Source organism: Ranitomeya variabilis, chromosome 4 (genome assembly GCF_051348905.1).
Source record: "Ranitomeya variabilis isolate aRanVar5 chromosome 4, aRanVar5.hap1, whole genome shotgun sequence".
Classification (NCBI taxonomy): Eukaryota; Metazoa; Chordata; class Amphibia; order Anura; family Dendrobatidae; genus Ranitomeya; species Ranitomeya variabilis.
Window position 1 is genome coordinate 449275851 of NC_135235.1, and position 24966 is coordinate 449300816.

The 24966-nt window shown below is 46.1% G+C and overlaps 1 protein-coding gene across 1 annotated transcript in view; it reads right to left on the minus strand.

Annotated features, from left to right (window-relative positions):
* ACTR5 (actin related protein 5) overlaps positions 1-24391 on the minus strand; it is a 49472-nt gene extending 25081 nt beyond the window's left edge. The window contains exon 1 of the mRNA XM_077251529.1: positions 23932-24391. Coding sequence (XP_077107644.1) covers positions 23932-24321 — 390 coding nt within the window. The 5' untranslated portion in view covers positions 24322-24391. The remainder of the gene's footprint in view (positions 1-23931) is intronic.
* Between the last annotated feature and the right edge of the window lie 575 nt (positions 24392-24966).

Consider the following 24966-nt stretch of genomic DNA (forward strand, 5'->3'; position numbering starts at 1 on the left):
ACAACATGAAGCACAGAGGCACTATGATGCAATATGATACACAGAGGCACTCGATATGATGCATAGAGGCACTAAGCCGCAACATGATGCAGAGGCACTCATTATGATGCATAAAAGCACAATGATGCAATATGAAGCAGAGGTACTCAATATGATGCATAAAGGCACTACAATGCAACATGCTGCACAGCGGCACTCAATATGATGCATAGAGGCACTGATGCAATATGAAGCACAGATGCACTCAATATGATGCATAAAGGCACTATGATGCAACATGATGCACAGAGGCTCTCAATATGATACGTAGAGGCACAATAATGCAATATGAAGCACAGAGGCACTCAGTATGATGCATTGATGCACTATGATACAATATGACACCCAGAGGCACTCAGTACGATGCATAGAGGCACTATGATGCAATACAACACGCAGAGGCACTCAATACGATGCCTAGAGGTACTATGATGCAAAATGATACATAGAGGCATGCAATATAATGCATAAAAGCACTATGATGCAATATGATACACAGAGACATGCCATATAATGCATAGAGGCACCATGATGCAATATGATGCACAGGGGCACTTAGTATGATGTATAGAGGCACCATGATGCCATATGACGCACAGAGGCACTCAGTAAGATGCATAGAGGCACCATGCCACAATATGATGCACAGAGGCACGCAATATAAGGCATAGAGGCACCATGATGTAATATGATACATAGAGGCATATAATATAATGCATAGAAGCACTATGATGCGACATGATACAGGGACACACGACATAATGCATAGAAGCAATATGATACACAGGCACGCAATATAATGCAAAGAGGCACCATGACATGCAGGGGCACTCGGTAAGATGCATAGAGGCTCTAAGATGCAATATGACACACAGAGGCACTCAATAAGATGCATAGAGGAAACATGATGCAATGTGTTGCACTCAATATAATGCATAAAAGTATCATGATGCCGTATGATATGGGGCAGCACGGTGGCTTAGTGGCCAGCCCTGCAGCGCTGGAGTCCCGGGCCCAAATCCCACCCAGGACAACATCCGCAAAGAGCCCGCATGCTCTCCCCGTGTTTGCGTGGGCCTCCTCCGGGCACTCCGGCCTCCTCCCACACCCCAAAGACACACCGACAGGAAATTCAGACTGTGAGCCCCACCGGGGACAGCGATGACAAGGTCCGCAAAGCGCTGCGTAATATGTTAGCGCTATACAAAAACAAAGACCATTATTATTATTATATGATGTTCAGCCACACACAATATAAAGCATAGAGCTACAGTCATGTTTGAAAATTGGCACATAGTTACAAGCAAAAGAGCAATCTCTCAGAGATACGGATAAGCCTCCACTCTGAATAGTACATCTCATTTGTCAGACTGACCCCACCCGAAGGAGCTAACTAATGAGTCGCAGCTGAAGGGCAGTCTTCATGGAGGCAAAGTGCTCCATTAACACTATATGTCCTCCCAAGGCGTAGAGTAGTTAAGTTGCAAAGAAAAGTGAGACACCTGTTTATCAGACCCCCCTCACAAAAAAAAAAAGTGAAAACCATGCTTCCAAAGGTCACTTTTGAAGTCTAATCATAAGGCTCTGCGCAGACCAGACATGCAACTAACTTAAGGCAAATCATGAGATGTAGCCTGGACATATGGCCTTATTATAGCCTAGAGGTCCAAGGACTGGCTGTGTATATGTGAAAACATACCTCACATATGAAGCTCTAGCACAGCTTTGCACAAAGGCATGAGCTATCAACAGAACATTCCACCATGCACTTACCTGTGCTGGCTCCATACCTGCTAAAAAACAGGGGGAGCTGGTGACGCCGAGAGCCCATCATAAGGGGAAGCGGCGTCCCATCAGGAATGCTGCATTGCTGTCAATGATTTTCTCTCCCCCATGAGGTCCAGGCCTGGCAACTGAAGTAGGCTGAGCTCAGGTGTTTCCCTGGAGAAGATTCTGGGAGAGGCAGCATGCGGCTTTTTTTTTTTTTTTTGTTTTTCCTTGCACACCGGGGCCCCCGGCTTTTGCAGATTGCAGGCTTATGCTTCAGGGGGGAGAGCGCCACTCTCCCCGTAACCACAGAGGGACCCCCCTGTATGTTTATCGCTGCTGTGGCATTTTTTTTTTTTTTTTTGTGGCTAGTGCTGCGGTTTGCGCTGCGGCCTGTGCCGCGGCTCGTGCTGCGGTTCCTTTACCGACGGATTACTGAAGCAGCCTCTTTTTATGCAGCGGCAATTCCCACCGCTTGATTCAATTATGCGCCTGCGCAGAAGCGCCTCTTCCGGCGCCTGCGGAGTGTGCCATTATCGCTCTTTCCAACGTGCAGTTTCAAGATGGTGCCGCACATGACCCGCTGCCCACCGAAGCTCCCGGTCTTTTTGCAGCCTGCAGCCTGCCCTAACGCGCGGTCCCTGCACGCCGGTCGGCTATGCAGTGTGCAGGCTGACGCTTCCAAAGGGAGAGCCGCGCTGCTCCTCCCGCAACCACAGAGGGACCCCCCTGGATGTTGCCGCTGCTGCATCTTACCTAGGGAGGTGACCGCGAACTCCATGTCACCTCCCCCGCACACCCTAGAGGCCCACTAGCCCCAGCGGTGGCGCTTCGGGTGACCACACCAGCCGAGGCAGAGGGACCCCAGCTGCCTGAGTCGGACTGACTGGCCCCGGAATCCCACGACGATCTACCTTCTGGTAAGTCTGTAGGTCTCCCATCAAGGACAGGAAACCAACTGATGCGGGAGAGTGGTACCGCCCTTTTTATCTGTAGGTTTCCTGTCCTTGGTGGGCGGATCCCCTCTCTCCGTGGTGCCGTCATGGGCGACAGAGAAAAAATGCAGCCACGGCGACTCAAAACATACTTCTTGAGCATGCAGAAAACACTCGGTTAACACCTCAGTGTCCGGGCACGTTCGCGCATCACCATTACAGAATTGCCCCTTTTCTGCTGTATTAATTCTTGAATGTTTGGACGATTTTTAGTCCTCTTTTTGTGGCTTTGCTATTAAGTTCACTACTACAGAAGTAATAAATCATGTCTGCAGCAAATGGCTGACAGTTTACAAGCCGTAACAGGAACCTGTATTTCTAACCTGAACAAATGAAAATGAAGTGAAAAGTGAGTGAATCAGGTGAAGGCTTTGTTCACATTATAATTTAGGTTTTCATTAGAAATATACACGGCTCAAAACAGATTTAGGGAACACCAAAATAGCACAAAATGAAATATTCTAGTTGCAAACCTTTATTACATAGTGGAATGCGTTGAAAACAAAGAAACAAAACAAAAAAAAAAAAAAAAAACATAAAAATTATCAACGTAAATCAAAATTAATATCCGATGGAGGTCTGGATTTGGAATCATATTCAAAATCAAAGTGGAAAATCAAATTACAGGCTGATCCAACTTCAGTGGAAATGCCTCAAGACAAGGAAATGATGCTCAGTAGTGTGTGTGGCCTCCACGTGCCTGCATGACCTCCCTACAGCGCCTGGGAATGCTCCTGATGAGGCGGCAGATGGTCTCCTGAGGGATCTCCTCCCAGACCTGGACTAAAGCATCCGCCAACTCTTGGACAGTCTATGGTGCAACGTGACGTTGGTGGATGGTGCGAAACATGATGTCCCAGATGTGTTCAATCGGATTCAGGTCTGGGGAACGGGTGGGCCAGTCCATAGCTTCAATGCCTTCACCATGCAGGAAATGCTGACACACTCCAGCCACATGAGATCTAGCATGGTTATACAGCAGAAGGAGACCAGGGCACAGTGCACCTTCATATGGACTCACAATGGGTCTGAGGATCTCATCCTGGTACCTCTGGCGAGCACATAGAGGGCTGTGCGGCCCTCCAAACAAATGCCTCCCCGCACCATTACTGACCGACTGCCAAATCGGTGATGATGGAGGATGTTGCAGGCTCTCATCTTTGAAGAGCACAGGGTGCCACTGCCAATCTTGGTGCTCTGGCAAATGCCAATCACCCTGCACAGTGCTGGTCTGTAAGCACAACAACCACTTGTGGACGTCAGGCCCTCACACCACCTTCCATGGTGTCGGTTTCTGACAGTTTGAGCAGACACATGGATGTTAATGGCCTGCTGGAGGTCATTTTGGAGGGCTCTGGCACAGCTCCTCGTGTTCCCCCTTGCAAAAAGGAGTGGGTAGCGGTCCTTCTGCTGTGTTGTTACTCTCCTACGGCCCCCTCCACGTCTCCCGGTATCTGCTCCATGCTCTGGACACTGTGCTCACAGACACAGCTCCCCTTATTGCCACAGCTCGCACTGATGTGCCATCCTGGATGAGCTGCACTTCCTGGGCAACTTCTGCGGGTTGTAGACACCACCTCATGTTACTGTACCTCGAAGGGCGAGAACATTTACCCTAATGAGTATCATTTCCTTGTCTTGAGGCATTTCCACTGCAGTTGGATCAGCCTGTAATTATTTGATTTTTCACTTTGATTTTGAATACATTTCCAAATCCAGAAAACAACGGGATATTAAAGGAAACCTATCAGCAGGATTGTGCACAGTACACTACAGACAGTGTCATGTTGCCGCTGTTATACTGATTAAAATGATACCTGGGGTTGTTGTGTAGTCAAGTGTTGGAAGTTTTCAGTTAATGATATGCTCGTGATCTGGGGCGGGACTGTACACAGAGTCTTATCTTCCTACTCTAAGGGTACTGTCACACAGTGGCACTTTTGTCGCTACGACGGTACGATCCGTGACGTTCCAGCGATATCCATACGATATCGCTGTGTCTGACACGCAGCAGCGATCAGGGACCCTGCTGAGAATCGTACGTCGTAGCAGATCGTTTGGAACTTTCTTTCGTCGCTGGATCTCCCGCTGTCATCGCTGGATCATTGTGTGTGACAGCGATCCAGCGATGCGTTCGCTTGTAACCAGGGTAAACATCGGGTTACTAAGCGCAGGGCCGCGCTTAGTAACCCGATGTTTACCGTGGTTACCAGCGTAAAAGTAATAAAAAACAAACAGTACATACTTACATTCCGGTGTCTGTCCCCCGGCGTTCTGCTTCTCTGCACTGTGAGCGCCGGCCAGCCGGAAAGCACAGCGGTGACGTCACCGCTATTCTTTCCGGCTGGCGCAGACACAATGCAGAGAAGCAGAACGCCGGGGGACAGACACCGGAATGTAAGTACTGTTTGTTTTTTTTTACTTTTACGCTGGTAACCACGGTAAACATCGGGTTACTAAGCGCGGCCCTGCGCTTAGTAACCCGATGTTTACCCTGGTTATCCGGGGACTTCGGCATCGTTGGTCGCTGGAGAGCTGACTGTGTGACAGCTCCCCAGCGACCACACAACCACTTACCAACGATCACGGCCAGGTCGTATCGCTGGTCGTGATCGTTGGTAAATCGTTTAGTGTGACAGTACCCTAAGGCCGGGATCACACATACGAGAAATACGGCTGAGTCTTGCATGTTAATACCTGGCAATGCCGCCGTCACTCAGTAGCGGAGCGTGGGGCCGCATAGCAATACATGGAGCCGCACGCTCCGCTCCTGAGTGACGGCGGCAATGCCGGGTATTAACATGTGAGACTCGGCCGTATTTCTCGCATGTGTGATCCTGGCCTGAGCCAGAAAAACCAAGGAAAGACTTGTCCGCAGGCCGCCCCAAAGCACAAACGGTCTGTCTCTCTGATGAAAAACGTCCTCAAGAGAAAAACACAAAAAAAAAAAAAAAACACGTACCATGTGAAAGATTTTTAGAAAGCTCATATTGCTGCTACTGTAAATTGCTGCATTTTTTTCTGCACAAAACACACACAGCAAAACCGCTATGTGTAAACAAGCCCTTACAGCGCCAACAGTGAGGCACCACATTTCTGCTATACATGTAAAGTGCACGCCACGAAAAAAAACAGACACCATGTTGAACATGGTGGTCTATGGATGACAGATGAGTCCTGGGAACATATACACCGTAACGTTCTACTGCAGTATGTGAGACATGGAGGGCACAGGTGTGTATTTTTCCAATCATTTTGCACCTCTTAGAGCCCCGCGAGTATAGAGGTGACCCAAGACGTAGATCCTAGTCAGAGCCGGCTGTATGCGTGTCTCTCTCCAAGCCTCAGGTGCACAGATTTCACTTCTGTGGTTGCACAAAGCCTCCAAATCTAAGGGCTTCAGCGGAATGGGGGTACCGTCCATACACAGACGCTGGGGGGCATGGTGACAAGACTCACCGCCCCCTTCACTTAACCCCTTCATGACCCAGCCTATTTTGACCTTAATGACCTGGCTGTTTTTTGCAATTCTGACCAGTGTCCCTTTATGAGGCAATAACTCAGGAACGCTTCAACAAATCCTAGCGGTTCTGAGACTGTTTTTTCGTGACATATTGGGCTTCACGTTAGTGGTAAATTTAGGTCGATAATTTTTGCGTTTATTTGTGAAAAAAAATGGAAATTTGGCTAAAATTTTGAAAATTTCGCAATTTTCAAATTTTGCATTTTTATTCTGTTAAATGAGAGAATTATGTGACACAAAATAGTTCATAACATTACCCACATGTCTACTTTATATCAGCACAATTTTGGAAACAAAATTTTTTTGGGGTAGGAAGTTATAAGGGTTAAAATTTGACCAGCGATTTCTCATTTTTACAACACCATTTTTTTAGGGACCACCTCACATTTGAAGTCAGTTTGAGGGGTCTATATGGCTGAAAATACCCAAAAGTGACACCATTCAAAAAACTGCACCCCTCAAGGTGCTCAAAACCACATTCAAAAAGTTTATTAACCCTTCAGGTGCTTCACAGCAGCAGAAGCAACATGGAAGAAAAAAATGAACATTTAACTTTTTAGTCACAAAAATGATCTTTTAGTAACAATTTTTTTTATTTTCCCAAGGGTAAAAAGAGGAACTGGACCCCCAAAAGTTATTGTACAATTTGTCCTGAGTACGCTGATACCCCATATGTGGGGGTCAACCATTGTTTGGGCACATGGCAGAGCTCGGAAGGGAAGGAGCGCCATTTGACTTTTGAATGAAAAATTAGCTACAATCGTTAGCGGACACAATGTTGCGTTTGGAGAGCCCCTGTGAGCCTAAACATTGGAGCTCCCCTACATGTGACCCCATTTTGGAAACTAGACCTCCCATGGAACTAATCTAGATGTGCGGTGACAACTTTAAAGGGACACTGTCACCCCCTCCAGCAGTTATAATCTAAAAGAGCCACCTTGTGCAGCAGTAATGCTGCATTCTAAGAAGGTGGCTCTTTTAGTTTTTGTTGCTGTTATTCCCAAAATAAAGCGTTTTATAATTTTGCCCAAATACCTATCTTTATACCTGGAGGCAGGTCTTTGAAGCGCCCAACTACCGTCAGTCATCTCTTCTGGGGCGCTGGTCGCCGCCCCCTCAGCGATGCTTTCCTCTGAAATCCGGCGCCTGCGCTGTGCTCTTCTGCCTGGGGCAGGCGCATGGAGCATTGGCCGTCATAGCTCAGATGCCGGGTTCCGGACTGCGCCTGTGCGGGCAGTGTGGCCACCCTGCTACTGAACCCCCGACCCGCAGTGTGTTATGCATTATGCACAGTGCGGGGCTGGGATTCCTAGGCATGGCACAGACGCAGTCCGGAACCCGGCATCTAAAATTGACAAATCTCCGGGCCCGGATGGGATACACCCCCGAGTACTGCAGGAATTAAGTACAGTCATTGATAGACCATTATTTTTAATCTTTAAAGAGTCCATAATAACAGGGTCTGTACCACAGGACTGGCGTATAGCAAATGTGGTGCCAATATTCAAAAAGGGGACAAAAACTGAACTCGCAAATTATAGGCCAGTAAGCTTAACCTCTACTGTGGGTAAAATCCTGGAGGGCATTCTAAGGGATGCTATACTGGAGTATCTGAAGAGGAATAACCTTATGACCCAGTATCAGCATGGGTTTACTAGGGACCGTTCCTGTCAGACTAATTTGATCAGCTTCTATGAAGAGGTAAGTTCCGGACTGGACCAAGGGAACCCAGTAGATGTAGTGTATATGGACTTTTCCAAAGCTTTTGATACGGTGCCACACAAAAGGTTGATACATAAAATGAGAATAATGGGGATAGGGGAAAATATGTGTAAGTGGGTTGAGAGCTGGCTCAGGGATAGGAAACAAAGGGTGGTTATTAATGGAGCACACTCGGACTGGGTCGCGGTTAGTAGTGGGGTACCACAGGGGTCAGTATTGGGCCCTCTTCTTTTTAACATATTTATTAATGACCTTGTAGGGGGCATTCAGAGTAGAATTTCAATATTTGCAGATGACACTAAACTCTGCAGGGTAATCAATACAGAGGAGGACAATTTTATATTGCAGGATGATTTATGTAAACTAGAAGCTTGGGCTGATAAATGGCAAATGAGCTTTAATGGGGATAAATGCAAGGTCATGCACTTGGGTAGAAGTAATAAGATGAATAACTATGTGCTTAATTCTAAACCTCTGGGCAAAACCGTCAATGAAAAAGACCTGTGTGTGTCAAGGTGAAAATATACTTTCTTATATACTTTTTGTACTTTTATATATCTTATACTGTGAAACAGTAAGTTTTCCCTTGCTAATGCAAATGTAACTGTATTAAAGATGGCTGCCAGTGTTCATTCTTCACTTCAGTTTAGAATCTGAAGGGTTAAATTTCATTTCTCCTGAAATCGAAACTTGGAAATAGAAAGAAGAGGAGGAATCCACCGGGAGACGTCCGAACGAATCAGAAGGACTGAGCACTAGACGTATACTGCTTAAACCCCGCCTATTGCATTCCTTTTTAGTACCGTGTATTAGGAAAATAAAGTTCAGTTGCTATGACCGTGGCTGACACATATAGTCACATGAGCATGCACTGAGATTGAACCAGCTACCTGTCTGACTCATTCTTACCCGGTACCACATGCTTATAGTTTAATTTGGAATGACTGGTGAATGAGGGTATATTGTCGTTACGACCCCGACAATTTGGAGCCCAACGTGGGGCGTGGCCAGCAAACCGAGACCCCCTGGACCCATACCTGGATGTCCGTGGATGATACCCGTAGTGGCTGACCTCGAGGACTGATCACCCTCCGCACACGGTAAGTGGCGATCATATACACTGTATGTGTCACACTTGCTAGTGTCTCAGCCGTTATTGGTTTGTCTGTGGTCTCCTTGGGTCCGAGAGGTGACCGGTCGAGTGGTGAGACCGAGCGCGATCCTGTGCCACGCTCTGAACCAGCAACTGAGAGACGTCGCATCCGGCGCGTCCTCGTGTACACCACACCTCCTCCACCGGTCATTGTACTCCGTTCAACCACCCTACCCGTGACTATTGTCTAGTAGAGAAGTGGACTGAAAAATTGAGCCAGTTGTAGATTGTGGGGCAGCTTAGAGAAAGGGATAGGAGACGCAGCCTCTGTGATATTGTGCTGACAGGTAACTAAGACGTTCCGAGAGGGGACCACCTGTGCTGACAGGTAACTAAGGTGTTCCGAGAGGGGACCACCTGTCCAGATAGGTAACTTAAGATGTTCCGTGAGGGGACCACCTATATTTTTGTGGAGGGGTCTCATTAGGAGGCTGCCTCCCAACGGTTTGGAATATCGTGGCAGGATAGTCTGTAATCACTGTTGTTCAGGTTAGGGACAGACAGGAAACATTGAGCGTGAGGCTCTTTTCCTAGTACGTCGAACGTGAGGCTCCGTAATATATATATATATATATATATATATATATATATATATATATATATATATATATATATATATCACCAGTGTTGATATCGCTGCTAGTGGTTTACTGCAGAAAACCATAGTATTCTGGGAGTCATGCTGCGTATCTTAAAGCAAAAGAATTCTGTGCCCCACAAGTTAGATGAGGATGCTGTGGAAGTCAAGGCAATAGTAGAGTCACGGGAGGACAAGAGGCAGTCAAGAAGCTTATCTGCGAGTTGCGCGAGGCTTAAAGAACAAAGGATGAAAAGTGGTTGATGGAGAGGGAGGATCAGAGAATGTAGAACCCGTGTTTGGTTATAAAATGCCTTTGAACTGTGATCTTACAGATTGTAAAATGGCCGCCGTGCCACAGATGATGAAAATGCAGTCCCAGCCATTGCCCTGTAATGGCGGCGGGACGAGCTCTCCAGAAGCGTAGGTGTGTCCTGTTTGTGTTGTGCAGAATCCAACCTGGGTGGAAACCTGCCGTGTGCGTGTACGGACCGTCCTTGGGGCTCCGCCCAGACCACGGAGGATCATAGGAAAGTTTTGTAGAAATTAAGTTTGAAAACTGCTGCAATTTGTTACTTTGTAGAAGATACGGAGCTTTTTATCAGTGCTGTGTAGGCGAGGGGAGGGGCGAGTGAGCCCCTGCGCGACCTGCTTGAAATTTCTCCCTTCAGTGCTGTGAGCCGGAGAAAGAGGGGGGCAAAGAGCTGGGCTTTGTATTCTCCCTTGTGCGCTGAGGAATGTTGTGATTTCCTTATCTCCTGTGTCTGGTGAGGAGGGGGGCGCACGCGCGTAGCTGCGCTCTTGAGTCTCTCTGTTTTCTTGGTGTAAATTAAAACTTGTAAATAATTGAAAGATTGGTATGCATTGAAAATAGTAAAGAGTTTTCAAAAGAATTTAGCCCAGCAGGAAAGGAAAGGGGTTAAATCAGCAGCTCACTCACTGGCCCCCACTGCAGCTGCAGGTCACAGCTATGTTCCTTATCTCTATGTAACAGAGTTCAGCCTCTGCCCTCCCCCCACCTTACACGCAAGTCCAGCTTCACACTCCAATACGCCTTTAACCCTGTATAGGAATCTCACTCCCTCCCAGCTTCGTCATGTCAATTTTCAGACCAAGAGCTTGCTTTAATCGGTGTAAATGGCAGACCCCCCAGCCCGGAAAGGCCCCTACATCTCCTCTTCCCGTGAAACCTTCACACTTACAAGGCCAGATTTTCCAGGAATCTGAAGTTTGGTTCCCTGTCATTCACGTTGCTACATCACACCCCAGGGCTCCCAGGTTCTTTTCTCAGTAGGGGTATGGGGACATAATTACCCACCAGGTAGGAGCCATAGTAAACCCAGCTAACTCTACCTTGTCACATAGAGGTGGTTTGGTCCAACAGATAGCTAAAAAGGGGGGCCCAGCCATAGCCCAAGAGTGTCAGGCCTACCTTGCCGCTTATGGCCCCTTGTATCCAGGAGACGCTATGTCCACCCAAAGAGGGAATTTGCCCTGTGATATGGTGTTACACGCCGCAGGCCCCGTATATGATTACAAGACACCCGAGCACTGCCGTACAGTATTGCAGACTGCCTTGCAGACAGAGCTGACCTATGCAGGACATGCTACAGGTGTGCTGATTCAGCTTTATGGAGGCAAACAGACCTGTTGCTTATTACAGAGGCCGCCTGGATAGGGTGGCAAGAGGAAGTTCCTCCTATGTTTGGGCTGTGTTGTCTGTCCAGCTGTTGCTACACAAATCTTCAGAGATTGTTTTGGATCACCCACTGATGGTCCATACCCCATATGATGTACATCGTATCCTTAACCGTGTACAAACTAGCCACATGTCTATGGCCAGACAGCTGCGACTTCAGTGTGCTATTCTCATGCCTACTAATGTGACTTTGAAAAGGTGCACTGTCCTGAACCCCGCTACTCTTCTCCTAGTTCCTATGGATCCAAAGGGGGGAGGAGTAGGTGACATAAGGAGTAGGTGACATGAAAAAGGAGACTCTTTTTCTTTCTAGAATGGATCCAGAGGAACAAGATTAGGTTTCCAAACCACATGATTGTCTAGAATTGATGTCTCAGGAAACGGCTGGTCTCTAGTGTGCCTATTCTAATGCTGATTTTGAGCTTTTTGTAGATGGATCCCGTCACCAAGATGACCAAGGACGCTACTGTACCAGATATGCTGTGGTCTCAGAACATGAGGTAATCAAGGCAGCGTCAATGCCAGCTCATATGTCTGCACAAGAAGCAGAGCTTAAAGCGCTCACAGAAGCGTGCAAACTAGCAGAAGGTAAGACTGTAAATATCTACACTGATTCCAGGTATGCTTTTGGCATTGCACACGATTATGGGCCTATCTGGAGAGCCAGGGCTTTCCTGACAGCAAATGGCCACCCCTTTAAACGTGCTGAGGCAGTCCAGCACTACAGCTTCCCACCCAAGCAGGCATCATAAAGGTAAAGGCACATACCAAAGGCACTGATGGACGGACAAAGGGTAACGCACTGGCAGACCAGGCTGCCAAGAAAGCAGCAGGCACTCCTGTAGCCTCTAAAGTACATCACCTAGACACCCCACCATCTCCACTTGTGTTGAAAGACATCTTAGCCCGGTTACAAGAACAGGCAAGTAAGGAGGAGAAAAATAGGTGGCAAGAGATGGGGGCTTGCTCTGATACCGTCACTGGACTATGGGGGAGGGGTGAAAAGGTCTGCCTACCACAGGTACTGTACCCAATGATGGCACAGGTTCTGCACGGGAATGTGCACCACTCGAAGACGGCCATGTGTGACACCCTACAGAAACAATGGATTGCCCTCCGGGTTTTCCACCTGCGCAGAAAGGCAGGTACAGAGCTGCATGATATGTGCCACACATAATCAGGGTAGGACAGTGAAAACCCCATCCAAACACACTCCCCGGCCACTTTACCCATTCCAGAGACTGCAGATTGATTATATTCGGTTACCCAGGGTAGGGACGTATGAGTATGTGTTGGTCTGCATTGATTTATTTTCAGGTTGGCCAGAAGCCTACCCAGTTGCCAAAGCTATGGCTAAGACAACGGCGAAGAAACTGATGGCTGAGATCATATGCAGGTATGGCGTTCCTGAAGTCATTGAAAGCGATCGGGGTTCCCATTTTCCTGGAGAGATCATGTCAGAGGTAATGGCAGCACTGGGGGTAAGTCAAGCATTGCATACCCCATCCACAGAGTAGTGGAAGAGTGGAGAGACTAAATGGAACTCTCAAGCTTAAAATCCAGAAGGCAATGACAGAGACTGGTAAACCATGGACAGAATGCCTCCCTCTAGCTTTGTTTTCAGTAAGATATACCCCAAACAGGAAGACAGGACTGTCACCGTATGAGATTCTGTTTGGCAGGAGCCCCAATCTTGAATGTTTCTTTCCACAACAGTTGCAGATCAAGTACCAGGACTTGACTAGCTATGTGCAGGCCTTACATGGACACCTTGCCAAAGTGCATTTAACTGTCTTCAGTTCTCTTCCAGACCCAGACAAGGTTCCTGGACACCATCCCTTTGTGCCAGGAGACCTGGTGTATGTGAAAAAGTTTGTGCGCAGAGATTGTCTCCAGACAAGATTTGAAGGACCACACACGGTGATCCTGGTCACCCCCCACTGCAGTAAAACTTGAAGGAAAGAGCACCTGGATCCACGCCTCACATTGTGAAGAGACCGAACCAGTGTTTAGTCACAGTAGTGACTGAAGGGAAATGTTGCTGTTGTTTTTGATCCTGGAAATGGGGGCCATCCTCACCCCTACCTCCTCGGCCCCTATTGTAAATAAGAATTCTGGCCCCACTATTCTCTGGGTAAATCTGACAGCCCCGGTGAATATCTGGCGATTTGATTTCTGTGATGTAGTCAAGTGCCTTGAGACTGAACGGGTGGTAGAGGGGATCATCCAGTTTTATATGTGTGTTACCAGACAATACAACAATAATTGTCATTATTGGACAGATTCTGCCTGGAGTACGGGGAATGATTGGGGATATAAACCTAGCAAAGCCATGTTCCCTAAGGATAGGACGGGTAGGAGTCTTCGTGAAAGAATGCATCTAACAGCCCTTCTGCAACCACCTAGAGGCTGTAAATGGGGTAGAAGCTGTCACCCCCTCCTCCTGAATCTTGAAAACCCCCAATCTGCTGATCTGCAGACGTTCGTATTGGGAAGGCATTATAATTATGTATTTAGTGCTGGACACTATGGGAATTTAGGCCATGTACAGCTCCAGGATATTAGCTTCAGACCAACCATGACCCCTGTTACCAGTACAGCTAAAACAGGCCCAGGTGAGCGTTTGCAAAATGTAGTTAATGAAGTGATACCCATTCCAGGTCTCAGTTGGCAAGAGGTTTTCTCCATAGAAACACAAACAGCCCCAAGGAAAAACCTATGGTTAGAATGGGTGAGATACAATGTAAGAGTCCAGAATATCTCTGTAGGATGTATTGCTTGTGCTGCTGCGAATACACACCTATACACACATGCATTGCTTATTCCTGATGACAACACCACTGCCTGTGTCATGATTCTGTTGAAAGGTTTGAAGCCCACTGATTGCCCAGATTACGTCCCACTAATTCATAAGGAACCCAGACTAAAGGTCCCAGGAGAAGTAACCGTATTAGCTGACAATTACACCTGCTATAACTCCCACGACATTACAATTACACCAGTAGGGATCTTCGAGACAGGTTTCTGCAAGGAGAACAGTTCTTTAGACACTGACTTGCTAGTTAAACATACACAATATATGTACGACATTTATTGGTTATGTGGAGATGGTAAGCTCCGTCCCAGGTTGCCTAATGCCTGGATAGGCCAATGCACTCTTGTTAAACTAGCCATGCAGTTCAAGATTTTACCTTGGGATCCAAAGATACCCGATGAACCTACCAGAAAGAGGAGAAGCCTTGATCAGCTCCACATGAGTTATGAAGAAGATCCACTAGTATATATTGATGCCATTGGAGTGCCAAGGGGGGTGCCTGACCAGTTTAAAGCCCAGAACCAGACTTATGCTGGCTTTGCTTCTATAGTCCCACAGGTGCAGATTAATAAAAATGTTGAATGGATCAAATATATATATATAATATATATATATATATATATATATATATATATATATATATATATATATATATATATATATATATATATATATATATATTACAGTGAACAAAGGTTCGTCAATTATAGCTGTGATGCCTTTCAGGATATAGTTGAGGACTTGGGCCCTAATACTTGTATGACCCGTGCTGCAACCCGACCTAAGAGAATTATACTGAATCCTGTCCAGACAAGATCACATGTAGTGATATAAGAAGCTGACACAGGATTGTGGTTGGTGGATAGTGGAGACATTAATTTTTGGAAGTAGGCTGACAGTAATCCTTTTGGGAAGGAGCTGTAGACCAGCATGTCATGTCACCCCCACCACCCGAGAACCAACCACATCAGGTAGGGTAAGACAGATACAGGAGTATTATCCCTGGAGGCCCTCTGACTAGCTAGCTACACAAAAGCAATTGGCTGACCCGGAGAACCAACCTTTCTCATTCTACAGACAAATACTGATTATATGATGGACGTATAAGTGCACCTAGGCAGGCCTAGGTAGTTGGTGAGCACAAAAGCAGGTGACGTACTAGGACGCAAATTAAGATTTTCTACAGATGTGACAAAGGAGAGAGTGTAGAGCTATACTTTGGACGGTTACAGCTGAAATGGGAAGACATGGAGTACAGTCCCATAAACCCACTTGATGTTAGAGTATAGGTAAATACATTCATTGACGGTATGACCAAAGACTTACGAGACGAAATATAGACAGCCAGACCTGAATGGCGAAATGTAGATCCGAAAGACCTGAAGGTTGCTAAAAGAAATTGAACAAATTAGGACAATAAGACGACGTGTCATGTATGCTGGAGTGGACACATCTTTCTTCTCCAGTTGGTTAGGTGGGATCAAGGGATTCCTTCAATAAGTTTGTTTGATACTAATTGCCCTCCTTATAATTGAATCGATAATTCTCTGTTGTGCTATTCCCTTGTATAAAAGGTTATTGCCAAAGCAACTCCAACTGGCACCTTCCTTAATCAAGAAATAGATCCACCAGAGTACAATGGTACTGATCCAGGGGAGATCCCGAAGTATATTCCTCTCAAGAGAGTAGACAAAACCCCCCATTCTCAGATGATGCTAAGAGACTTAGTTTAGGGACAGTGGGAGAACTCCATGTGAGGTTAGTGAAGGGTTCAGCTGCCTGGAGGCCTCTCGCTAGGGGAGAGTTTCTGAGGTTGAAGAAATCCACCTCCCCTTTTCCCATCACATGGACAGTCTCGAAGGATCTTTCTTTAAGGGAAAAACTTAGTGTTTAGGGGGGATTGTCAAGGTGAAAATATACTTTCTTATATACTTTTTGTACTTTTATATATCTTATACTGTGAAACAATAAGTTTTCCCTTGCTAATGCAAATGTAACTGTATTAAAGATGGCTGCCAGTGTTCATTCTTCACTTCAGTTTAGAATCTGAAGGGTTAAGTTTAATTTCTCCTGAGATCGAAACTTGGAAATAGAAAGAAGAGGAGGAATCCACCGGGAGACGTCCAAACGAATCAGAAGGACTGAGCACTACACGTATACTGCTTAAACCCCGCCTATTGCATTCCTTTTTAGTACCGTGTATTTGGAAAATAAAGTTCAGTTGCTATGACCGTGGCTGACACATATAGTCACATGAGCATGCACTGAGATTGAACCAGATACCTGTCTGACTCATTCTTACCCGGTACCACATGCTTATAGTTTAATTTGGAATGACTGGTGAATGAGGGTATATTGTCGTTACGACCCCGACATGTGTATGGGTGGATGACAAACTCATATTCAGTGGCCAGTGTCAGGCAGCTGCTACAAAGGCAAATAAAATAATGGGATGCATTAAAAGAGGCATAGATGCTCATGAGGAGAACATAATTTTACCTCTATACAAGTCACTAGTTCGACCACACTTAGAATACTGTGCACAGTTCTGGTCTCCGGTGTATAAGAAAGACATAGCTGAACTAGAGCGGGTGCAGAGAAGAGCGACCAAGGTTATTAGAGGACTGGGGGGTCTGCAATACCAAGATAGGTTATTACACTTGGGGCTATTTAGTTTGGAAAAACGAAGGCTAAGGGTTGATCTTATTTTAATGTATAAATATATGAGGGGACAGTACAAAGAACATTCTGATGATCTTTTTAATCATAGACCTGAGACAGGGACAAGGGGGCATCCTCTACGTCTGGAGGAAAAAGGGAATTAGACCTACCGGTAATTCAGTTTCCAGGTAGTCCCTCAGGACAGCACAATGGAGGACGTCCTTCCTTTGACCTATAGCGGGACAGGATCATAGAGAGGTTAAAAGGACCCTCCCACCTCCACCCTCCAGTGTTTTTTCAAAGTACCACAGAAGGATGGAAATAAATGGTCTAAACATGCCCTTACAAACACGTGTGTTATAATCCATTTAACGGCTTCATCTTAATTTTGAGCCATGGTGACTCAAAGGACGAACGATCTGCCGGTAGATTAATCCCGTACAAGCCTAAAAACAGAAACATAAGGGAGGGAACTAAGGGTGCTGTCCTGAGGGACTACCTGGAAATGGAATTACCGGTAGGTCTAATTCCCTTTTTCCATTACGTCCCTCAGGACAGCACAATGGAGAATACCAAAGAAACTCTCCCAGGGTGTGTACAGAAGCCCAGGAATCAAAGTCCCAGGCTAAAACCAGACTAGATGTATAAATGATCTGAAAGATCAGAAAAACCATAGATATCTAAAGAGATCCGCAAAGAGAATCACCGTAGTGAGTGTCTGATATACATCTATAATGGTCAATTTCAGTATGAATGTGGTAAACGAAATAAGCATCAGAAACAGAGAGGGAAATTCACCCATTGTACTCCAATACCAATAATGAACCACAGCAAGTTATTTATTGTGATAGATACTTATAGACATCACCGCCCCAGAATATGGTTAGAGAACCTTACTGCCCAGCAAAATATGGTGAAAGTCACAGCCACCACACAATGAGGACTGTACCGACCAATAATAAGCTGGATGTGCTTATAACAGGACTGTTCCTTCATCGGACCTTCTGGGCTCAGGTTAAGTCTTGGTTACCGACCAACTACCGTACTACAAGGAGACCTGCAGGACAGAGGCCCTGGACTGCGGGAAGATCAAACCAATAACAGTTAGTACATGGATAATGGCAGAGCATTGGGATGTACACACATTACTCATCCAGGAGATCACGTCTATTCTAAATCCTTAGATGTCTAATCCCAAGTAAGGGTTGGATATTATTGAAACTAAGGCATACACCATCCGGCAGGTAATATCTCCTGCCATTACCAATGCTGGGCTTCTATTAGAAGCGCTGAAAGAGAAACGTGGATCATCACTCCTGTTTTACTTGATGTTAGACACAGGGAGTCCGGACTCTGAATCAATGAAGGTGGTGGTGGTAGTGCTATTAAAAATCTTCCGACACTTGAAATTATTCGAAACTGCATTTATACGAGTCATTAGTCCAGACATTATAAGTATGTCGACTATTTGTCCATATATGCATATACGCACATACATATCCAAGAGGCAATCTTCTCAGGGATCTTTATACACCCAGACTGCCATTGTGGGAGTAACCATATTCCATGGCTACAGAAAAAGTAGGTCTCTTCCCCATTACGGAGGGAGGTTATCTACTGTGAGGCAGTGAGACTATGGGGTCTTAACAGTAAGAGCCCTGGATCCAGTTTCATTTATCTTAGGAGCCGTGACTGCTGTAAGAGCCGCGAGTATGAGATCCTCTGCCACACGGCACAGTGCTGCTGCTTCACCACAAGGTACAGAAGGCAGTGCTGATGTCCCTGGTAAACATAACGCAACAGACTTATGGGACAAGAATCTGTCTGATTGCCGAATGTAGAGTTTGGGAAGGATCAATAATAACAACAATAAACTTTATATAAAGTCAACATATTCCGCAGCACTTTACAGCTTGACAGTTTCAAACGCAACAGTCATAAGTAACCACCATATAATAATTAAAGCAAAATAAAACGACCCTGCTCGTGAGAGTTCAATCTACAATGAGGCGGGGAAGATACAATGTACAGGTGTGTATTAACAATGTTGTATAACAATGATGGCACAGCCATCTTTAGGGGGTGGGGATAGATGGAGATAGTGAATGGGCTACACACACCCAAAATGACTGATTAGGGAACGTGATAGGCCGCTCTGAACAAATGTGTTTTGAGGGAGTGCCCAAAACTATGCAAATTGTAGATGGTCCTAATATTTTAGGGCAAATCATTCCAAGGAGGAAGGAATCCTTCCTTTCAACTCGTGGGATTTTTCCCATTCCCCGGACAGTAGTATGTCCTTTTATAGGATGTACCAAAATGACATATGTCATCTTTTAAAGCTAATTATGTATTAGACTTGCCTTTAGCACTCAAGGTAGAATCTACCTGACAGATCTGTTCCAAACAGAAGAAATGCAAATTCTACTTAGACAATTCAAGCATATCTGTTTGCTTGACTAAGCCCTGTTGTAAAGAATGAAGTAACAGAAGCTGGATCTGGGTCCAAAAACACAAGGACTCTATATCCAGAGTTGCGGCCCAAGACAAAATGTGAAGTGGTAGGCCGATGATACAATGTGCAGCCACACAAGGCACAAGACAGAAGGTCTAACACAGTGGTTCACCGCCAGAGGCGAAAAAAGCACCAAGCCTGACACACTAATGATACCCCCTGAGGCACAGGGCACCAAAACCCTATGATGCAAAATGATGCATATAGGAACTATGAAGCAATATAATGCAATATGATGTCCAAAGGCACTATTAAGTAATCTGATTCAATACGATGCAATATGATGCAAAGTCACTATGAAGCGCTATAATGCATATAGCAACTATGAAGAAATATGATGCACAAAGGCAATCTGAAGCACTATGATGCATACACGAACAATGAAGCAATATGATGCATATAGGAATAATGAAGCAGTATGATGCATGAAGTAACTATGAAGCGCTATGGTGCATATAGGAACAATGAAGCACTATAATGCATATAGGAACTATGAAGCAATATGATGCATGAAGTAACTATGAAGCACTATGGTGCATATAGGAACAATGAAGCAATATGCTGTAATATAATACACAAAGTCACTATGAAGCGCTATGATGCATATAGGAACAATGAAGCAATATGCTGTAATATAATGCACAAAGGCAATATGAAGCACTATGGTGCATATAGGAACAATGAAGCAATATGCTGTAATATAATACACAAAGTCACTATGAAGCGCTATGATGCACATAGGAACAATGAAGCAATATGCTGTAATCTAATGCACAAAGGCAATATGAAGCGCTATGATGCGTATAGGAACCATGAAGCAATATACTGTAATATAATGCACAAAGGTAATAATGAAGCGCTATGATGCGTATAGGAACCATGAAGCAATATGCTGTAATCTAATGCACAAAGGCAATATGAAGCGCTATGATGCGTATAGGAACCATGAAGAAATATGCTGTAACCTAATGCACAAAGCCAATATGAAGAGCTATGATGCGTATAGGAACCATGAAGCAATATGCTGTAATTTAATGCACAGAGGCAATATGAAGCGTTATGATGCATATAGGAACCATGAAGCAATATGCTGTAATATAATGCACAGAGGCAATATGAAGCGTTATGATGCATATAGGAACCATGAAGCAATATGCTGTAATATAATGCACAGAGGCAATATGAAGCGTTATGATGCATATAGGAACCATGAAGCAATATGATACACAAAGGCAATATGAGCACTAAGATGCATATAGGAACAGAGATGCAATATATGATGCAGAAAGGCAATATGAAGCACTCTGATGCATAAAGGAACCATGAAGCAATATGATGCAATATGATACACGAAGTAACTATGAAGCGCTATGATGCATATAGGAACTATAAAGCAATATGATGCCGTATGATAACCCAGAGGCACTCAATATGTTGCATAGATGTACTATGATTCAGTATCATGCACAGAGACCCTCCATATGATGCATAAAAGCAGTATGATGTAGTATTATGCACGGAGGCACTTGATATGATGCACAGAAAGACTAGGCCATGCTTGAAGGTGCCAAACAAGAGACCAGGCCTACACTTTTAAGCAAAAGAGCAATCTATCAGAGGTCCAGATAAATCTCCACTCTGAACAGTACCTCTCATTTGTCAGACTGACTCCACCCGAAGGAGCTAATTAATGAGCCGCAGCTGGAGGGCAGACTTCATGGAGACAATGTGCTGAATAAACACCTGGTGTCCTCCTACGGACGGAGTAGTTAAGTTGCAAAGAAAAGTGAAACACTTGTTTATTGAACCAAAAAATGGAAAGCATGCTTCCAAAAAAATCACTCTGAAGCCCAATCATAAGGCTCTGTGCAGACAAAACCTGCAACTAACTGAAGTCCAGTCATGAGATGTAGCCTGGACATATGGCCCTATCATAGCCTAGAGGTCCAAGGCCTAGCTGCAAATGGGTTCCAGGTACAGCTTTGACACAAAGGCATGAGACTAGAGTCAGCCCAGAGGCCCAGGCCATCAATGCAACATTTAAACCATGCACTCACCTGTGCTGGCTCCATACCTGCTAGAAGACAGGGGGAGCTGGTAACGCCGAAAGCCTACCGTGGAAGGAAGCGGCGTCCCCATTACTCTTCTCCTGTGCCCCCTTCCGTGTTCCATCGTGGAACGCACGCCAAACCTATGTGCCGGCGCTCCTCTCTGGCATCACTGTAAGCGCCACGGCCTTCTCCACCACACGACTTTCGGACGTAGAGGTGTTTTGCCGGTTGGCGTCCGAGCCGAGAGCCCCCCACCGGGAGGAAACGGCTCTACCCAGGAGCCCGTCCGCTCGACTGGTCTCTGGGGCTGAGGGACTCCCCACCGGGGAGTTTCCACCCTGGGCTACTTGACAGGGGGAAGGATTGGACCAGCCGCACGATCCCCCTGAGCCCATTGCACAGGCTGACTGTTGGCTGAGGAACCTCTCAAAGAGGAGTCGGCCACGGTCCACTTGACAGGGGTGAGAGAATCCACAGGCCATCTTCGCTCTAGGAGCAACCTCTCATACAACTGTCCCCTGTAGGGACAGGAAAAACACTGGAGGATGGAGGTGGGAGGGTCCTTTTAACCTCTCTATGATCCTGTCCCGCTATAGGTCAAAGGAAGGACGTCCTCCATTGTGCTGTCCTGAGGGACGTAATGGAAAGAAGGTTTAAGCATAATAACAGAAGCGGATTCTTTACTGTAAGAGCAGTGAGACTATGGAACTCTCTGCCGTATGATGTTGTAATGAGTGATTCATTACTTAAATTTAAGACGGGACCGGATACCTTTCTGGAAAAGTATAATGTTACAGGGTATATACACTAGATTCCTTGATAGGGCGTTGATCCAGCGAACTAGTCTGATGGCCGTATGGGGAGTCGGGAAGGAATTTTTTTTCCCCCAATGTGGAGCTTACCCTTTGCCACATGGTTTTTTTTTGCCTTCCTCTGGATCAACATGTTAGGTTAGGCTATGGGTTGAACTAGATGGACTTAAAGTCTTCGTTCAACCTTAATAACTATGTAACTATATGTAACTATGTTTCCGCGCGGTATTTTCCGCACCATGGGCAAAGCGGATTTAGTTTTCCATAGGTTTACATGGTACTGTAAACCTGATGGAAAACTGCTACGAATCCGCAGCGGCCAATCCGCTGCGGATCCGCAGCCAAATCCGCACCGTGTGCACATAGCCTAATTCTACGGGTATGTGCACACGCTGCGGAAAATGCTGCGGGTCCCCAGCAGTTTCCCATGAGTTTACAGTTCAATGTAAACCTATGGGAAAGAAAAAACGCTGTGCACATGCTGCGGAAAAAACTGCGGAAACGCAGCGGTTTACATTCCGCAGGATGTCACTTCTTTCTGCGGATTCCGCAGCGGTTTTACAGCTGCTCCTATAGAAAACCGCAGTTGTAAAACTGCAGTGAAATCCACGGTAAATCCGCGATAAATCCACAGCGGTTTTGCACTGCGGATTTATCAAATCCGCTGCGGAAAAATCCACAGAGGACCAGAATACATGTGCACATAGCCTTTCCCTAACCCTAATTCTAACCCTAGCCCTGACCCTAGTTCTAACCGTAACCCTGGTTCTAACCCTAACCCTAGTGGAAAAATAAAAGTAAATATATTTTCTTTATTTTATTATTGTCCCTACCTATGGGGGTGATAAAGGGGGGGGGTTCATTTACTATTTTTTTTATTTTGATCACTGTGATATGTTTCATCACAGTGATCAAGATGTACATGGAACAAATCTGCCGGCTGATTCGGCAGGCGCACTGCGCATGCGCCCGCAACTTTGGAAGATGGCGGCGCCCATGGAACAGACGGACGGACACCGGGAGGCTCGGCAAGTATGGGGGGGGAGAATCGGAGCACAGGGGGAGCGGACTGGAGGACGGAGGGGAGCGGACCACAGAACGGAGGACTGGGGAGGCGATCGGTGGCGGTGGGGGGCAGATCAGGGTTTCCAGCCATGGCCGATGATATTGCAGCATTGGCCATGGCTGGATTGTAATATTTCACCACTTTTCATAGATGAAATATTACAAATTGCGACAAAGAGCGATCGTAGCCACGTGGGGGCGAAGCCGCCCACCCCGGGCTAAAGTACCACTCCCCCGTCGCTGCAGATCTGGTGAAATTGGAGTTAACCCTTTCACCCAATCTGCAGGGACGCGATCCCTCCATGACGCCACATAGGCGTCACAGGTCGGATTGGCACAGACTTTCATGACGCCTACGTGGAGTCATAGGTTGGGAAGGGGTTAATATAATTTCAAGGGCATCTGCATCCATGGGGTGACAGCAATGATCCGCTGCAATCTCCAGTATTACAGGATAACGCAAACATACACTGATATAAACACAGCCTTAAAAGACATGTCCACCCAGATGAAGCTCGGTCCCCTTATATACTTCACCTGTGACGTCACTCCCAGTCTCTGGAACACGTGATCACACAGCAGTTCCTGCAGCTCAAGATTCACGGGCAGGTTTCTGTCAAACGGCGTCCGCAGCAGCCACCTCAACGGCTCCAGGCTGGGTATATCGTTACCCACACGGCTCAAACTACGAGGCCCGCCGCGGCTCCGGGCGACCACTGAGCGGAGCTGCATCTGAGGCCCCGCTCCCGCCCATCCTGCACGGAGCTGGAAGGAGCCATTGTCCAACACGAGAGCAGCAGGTCCATCTAGCACCGGCTCATGTACCGGGTCAGGAACGGCCCGGGCATCCCTGAACGTGAATACATTACTCGCCGGCCTGGGCGCCGCCATCTTGCACTCTTTGTCCGTCCATAAACACGTCCGCATGTTCTCTGAAACAACGTTCCGGAGCAGAAGTGTTCCTAGCGGCAGACTGCGGGGATTCGGGGCTGGTGAGGTGGTGAAGCGCCAATTTATTGCAGAGTGGGGGGAGCTCCCATTAGTGTGGCAGCATGTTACTTGTACACCAAAGGGAAAATAATGTGCCAGAAATATTGATAATGATGAATTAATTTTACAGGGACATAGTTTAATTAATTATAATTGTGACAACTTCATATAAATGAAGAGTTCTTTTTATAAGTTTACTAATTACTTCTTGGGTTTTTTTCTATTAAACTCCATTTTTAATAACTAATGTATGAATACAGGTAAGAAAAGTCACATTCTGTGGTACCTCAGATTTTTGTATTCGTTTGAAGAAAAAACAAACTTCACTTCCCTTGTGAGCGCCGACCATGGCCTGAAAATGTTTGCTGTCTTCTCAGGAGATCAGGAGTGAAATCCACAATAAAATACCTGTTGTGCCCCTTCCACATTGCGTTCTTCCCCTCGTCTCGGCGGGCTTACGTTCCAACCACCCTGAATAATGGCATCATTGTCTATAAATGGTGCAGACAGTCACAGTGCGCTCCGTCGTGTATCGTTTTCGGGAGTGTACCCTTACTGGTAGCGGACACTCAGACGCAGTCT